The following is a 4,734-nucleotide window of genomic DNA, read 5'->3' on the forward strand; positions in this document are numbered from 1 at the left end:
AGCTGCTCACCTTCTCAAAGTAAGGTGATCCAATTGAGTTTGTCACTGAATACATTCTAGAGGAAGACAGTCTGCAGGTTGCTCCCAAATAGAAACACAGAGGCACAGAGAGCAAGAAGCTTCTGCCAGCATAGCCCTCTTCCTCTCCCTGATCCAAGGGCCTGCATCCCCCTGCTCGTCAGGCTGGCGGACCTGGGTGGGTGGGGATAGAGGAGAGGAGTCTGGTAAGGCTTCCTGTGGTGGAGGTGAGCGTCTGCTCCTGCTCTAAGCAGCCCGGTCAGCACAGCCTTCCAAGCTGAGGGGCAGGGCCCTTGTGGTGGAGGTGTTTGCAGTATGAAATCATTTCGCACAGTGAAGAAGCAGCCACGTTCTGCACGGTCCACTGGCAGTCTGGGATGTGTGCCCAGCACCAAGAGAGAGTCTAAAAATGCCCAAGCCCATCTTGGGATCTCAGGAGGCTGACTGCAGGAATCCAGGAATCAGTAAATCCGCAAACAACTGCCTATTTCACCTGGAACCCGGCAGAGGGTGGAACTCAGCCCAGCCTCCAGGGGTTCCACATCCCGCTGGGTGACACGATGCCTGTTGATGGACCACTGGTTGGAGCCCCTCAAGGGCAAGTCTGATTCTTTCCCATCTCTGGGTTCCCGGTGCCCAGTACTGAGTAGATTCAGCCACTCAAGGTGAGTTAGGCTGAGCTTAAAATCCAAGTAGGTGTTGGTATGTGGGGGATATGTGTGACCAGAGTTCTAGGCATGCCCAGAGGGACCTCTCCATACAAGAAAAGGGTCTGGAGGTTAGCCTCAGATAGTCTCACCTGGAGAAAAGAAGGGAGCAAGCACCTGGGGAGGAACATGGCATTGGGAAAAGGTATGAAAAGCCAGATGGGCTTCTTCTCCTCCATGGTTACACTAATCAGGGCAACGTGGTAGGTGAGGCCGTAACTGGCCGCAGGATCAGCAAGGCTGTAACTGGCCGCAGGATCAGCGTAATGAATGAGGAGGCATGGAGCACATTCTAGGATGTGAAGACTAAAGGACATATGTGGACAACCAATGAGCAAGCAATGGGTTCATCAACAAATGCACCTGGGAAACGGGCTGCTTGGAGAGAAATCACATTCACCTCTGACCTTGAACAACCTTCCATAATAAGTGAGAATTAAAGAGCTGCCCAGTTGGACTGGGAATTGGGGATCCCATGGGACAGAGGCATATATGAGACAGGTCACCGTGTGTGTTCACCTGCCCAGGCTGGGAGAAACCTTGGTGAAAGACCCAGCTTTACCCACCTTCTTCTGCATCCCTGGAGAAGGAGCTTTGGAGTCCAAACTCTCAATGACCTTAGCATTTCTTTCAAACCCAGAACTGTGAATTGATCCACATCAGAAACTCTATGGGTGTCTTTTTCAAATTCATGTTTAGCTAGAGTATATTTCAGCGCCCAAGCCCTGTTGGAAGCCACCCTATTACTTCCCTTCTCCTGATGATATTGGGTTGGCCAAAAAGTTTGTTTGGATTTTTCCATAACATCTTACGGAAACTATTTCTTGTTTGCATCACTTGTGCTGGACAATTGGTGATCTTGGGGCTTTGTCCCATTCTCCTAATTGCTAGGAGAAACTTGTGGAAACTCAAGTGTCAGATCATTAAGGGACCCTCCAATTGTCCTACACCCTCACTTTATAGAGAAAGTGAAGCCCAGAGAGGAGCAGTGAATCCCTTCAGATCACATAGCCCGTCAGAGGTGGAGCTGGGCCTGGACCACGCCCTACCTATCCCAGGTCATTCCCCCTGCTCTTCCACTGCCCTTTATCACTTCCTCACCAGCCCTCTTTTCTGAGATTTTCACTGCTTTTCTCTCTCTGGAGTTTCCTGTGGTATCCACACTGTCACATGACTATCCACTTTGTAGACTGACAGCTGTGCTCCACCACCACCCTGGCTCGGTGAGAGAGGGAGGGTGGCCCAGCGGCCTGGCAGCCCCTTGTCTCATGATGGGCCCTAGCCCTCCTTCCAGAAGAGACCCTGCCCAGCACTAAGCCTGGCTGAGGACTGGCAACATGTGCCTCCTCTGGCTCTGGGCTCAGGAGGTCCATGTCCCTGCGTGTCTTCCCCATTACACCAGCTAAATGACCTTGACCGAGCATGTCACGTTCTGGACCTGACTTTTTTCTTTTTGAAAACGGGAAAAATCAGAACACACCACTTAGAGCAGCTGTGAAGATCAAAGGAGTCAAGTACATGGAATAGTTCTTTGTAAACTGTGAAGCAGCATTCCAGTGTAAAATGTAGGTGTCCTCTAGACCCCAACACAGGGCTGGATGTGGATGTGGAATAGTGGTCCTCAACTGGGGACAATTCTGACATCCCAGGGGGGACACTGGGTGATATCTGGAGACATTTTTGTTTATCATGACGGGGTTGGGGTTGCTGTGGCATCTGGCTGGTGGAGCCCAGGGATGCTGCTAAATAGCTGATCGTGCTCAGGACAGCCTTCAGAGCAAAGAATCATCTGGCCCCAGACGTCAGCAGTGCTGAGGTGTGAAGTCACACTTGTAGACACAGACATGGTTTGTTGTTGCAGAGAAGCAACAGGGCTGTGGCTGGGGAGTTGGCCATCAGGATACCATGGCGACCAAGAGGAGGAACCGCCCAGGTGAAAAGAGCCGGCCGTGCCCAGGCCTGATAACTTGAAAACATTTTATTTCAATTCTATCCTTGGGAGGCAGCATAAATAATCACAGAAGACCACAAAGGTCAGTGGGGAAGAAAAAAAGCTTCAGAAGTGTGGGGAGGAGGAGATGTGAGCTGACGCAGTCTAGCAGCGGGGTCTGGGGGGTAAGGAGACCCTGCTTTAGCTGGCCGTGAGCGTGGAAGGCTCTTGGAGGAAAAGCCTGAGGGTTTGGGGTTCTCCCTGCCCAGGTCACTCGGAGGGGCTTAGGAAGCCCCGCCTCTGTGGATGGAAGTTCTGCAGGGTGGCCGTGGGACAAGCAGGTGCAGAGCACAATGCATCTAGAGGTTCTAGCTAATGAGAGAGAGGTGCAGACACCCATTTCTTGATCCCCAGACCAGATCTCCCCCCTCAAACTGTGACTTTTCTGAGAACAGTGTTCATACACTCTGTGAGTAATGAGAAATGAAGGGAGAAAAGGAGGAAAAAAAGAAAATGGTAGAAGACCAAGTGAAATGTGGCATCTCCCAGGGTCCTGTGGCCTTGAGCTGCTTCTCAGTGTTTTCATCTGCAAAGTGGGGAGAACGCTCCCTGCCTCTGGGAGCTGAGATGAGGCTCAAAGGGGATCCTATATGTTGAAGGGCTGTGTAAACCTTAAAGTGCTACACCAATGTTAGCGGCTGTGGTCGTTCTACAAGCGTAAGGCTGACCGTGGCTGAGAGCGGGGAGGAGGGACACGCACGCAGAGTAGCCCTCGGGGCCAGCAGGCCACTGCTCGGCCTTCCCAGGGCCAGCTCCACCCTCCTCGGCCTCAACCTCCAGGAGGAAGAGGCCTCATCTCGGAGTGAGTCACCTGGGGGGTGAGGGCAAAGGCTGGGGGCCAGGAGGTCCAAGGGATACTGAGTGTGGGGGAGGGGTGTGGCACATTGGCACTACTGGTGTTGGGAGGCTCCCGGTCCTCCTTCTGCTCCACCGAGACTTGGGCCCTGGTGATGCCCCTGTAAGATTGGCATCTTGATGCAGTGGGAAGTGCCCGGGCCTGCAGTCTGCACACCACTGGTCCTGGGTCCACTGTTCACCTGCTGGGTGACTCAGTGATGTCACTTCCCCAAAGCAACCCTCAGTTCTGTCATCTGTAAAATGGGGACACTATTCCCTACCCTGACTGCCTCACAAAGTGAATGGGAAAAGGGTGTTGCCAGAGCTTTGAAGAGCATCAGGGGAGGGCAAGGGGTCATTATGGCCTTGGTGAAGGATCCTCTTAATTCCCTGAAGATAAGAGAGAGGGGGCAAGAGACAGGAAGGAGCTGGGCTGCTTGCAACCCTGGTCAGGCGAATGGGCTTCCGGGACTGCCCAGGGCGAGGGAGGTGGGGGAGGGGAGGGAGACCGCTGATGCCTGCAATCCAGCCCTTACTGCGCGTCCATCAGGGCCACCGTGAGCCCCAGCAGGGAGCGCAGAGATGTCCCGGCAGCCCCCTCTGCCGGGGACAAGTTCAACCTCTAAGTCTACTGGGGTTCTGGCTTCCCCCTGCGCTCCTTGGTCCACAGAGGGCACTCGTCGGGGGGAGTTCACGGCCTTTGCCCAGCCGAGGGGAAGCCGAGGCTCCGGGGGTGTCAGGGAAAGGGGCTGCCAGCCTGGACTCTGGGAGAGGCTGGGGACTCCTATTAGCATGAGGTCGAGAGGTCAAAGGTCAGCTTCCAGTTCTTGAGGTGGCAGGTGGGGGGTCCTCAGGCTCTCCCCCAGCTCCAGTCCTGGCGCTCTCTCTGGGGTCACCGGAGAAGGGGAAGTTAAGGGACGAGTAGAAACAACGGAGAGATCGGCTTAGAAAGCAGCCCAGGCGGGGAGCTAACAGTTCTTGGGGCTATTGCGCAAGTTTTTCAGTTCCAGCTGAAGCTGCCGAATCCGGATGTCCTTCTGGGCCAGCTCCTCTTTCAATCTCCGAATCTCATCCTGCTGCCGGAAGAACATTCGGAGGAGCTGGTGTGGACGAGAGATGGGGCCACAGGGTGGGAGAGAACAGGTGAGAAGGTGACCTTCGCGGGGGGCGGGGGGAGGGGTA

The 4,734-nt window shown here is 54.3% G+C and overlaps 1 protein-coding gene across 1 annotated transcript in view; it reads right to left on the minus strand.

Annotated features, from left to right (window-relative positions):
- Positions 1-2,688: 2,688 nt before the first annotated feature.
- The window catches only part of CORO2B (coronin, actin binding protein, 2B), a 71,829-nt gene continuing 69,783 nt past the window's right edge, over positions 2,689-4,734 (minus strand). The window contains exon 11 of the mRNA XM_010834507.1: positions 2,689-4,652. Within this exon, the coding sequence (XP_010832809.1) occupies positions 4,521-4,652 (132 nt within the window). The 3' untranslated portion in view covers positions 2,689-4,520. The remainder of the gene's footprint in view (positions 4,653-4,734) is intronic.

The sequence above is a fragment of the Bison bison genome, unplaced genomic scaffold (assembly GCF_000754665.1).
Source record: "Bison bison bison isolate TAMUID 2011002044 unplaced genomic scaffold, Bison_UMD1.0 scf7180017864034, whole genome shotgun sequence".
NCBI lineage: Eukaryota > Metazoa > Chordata > Mammalia > Artiodactyla > Bovidae > Bison > Bison bison.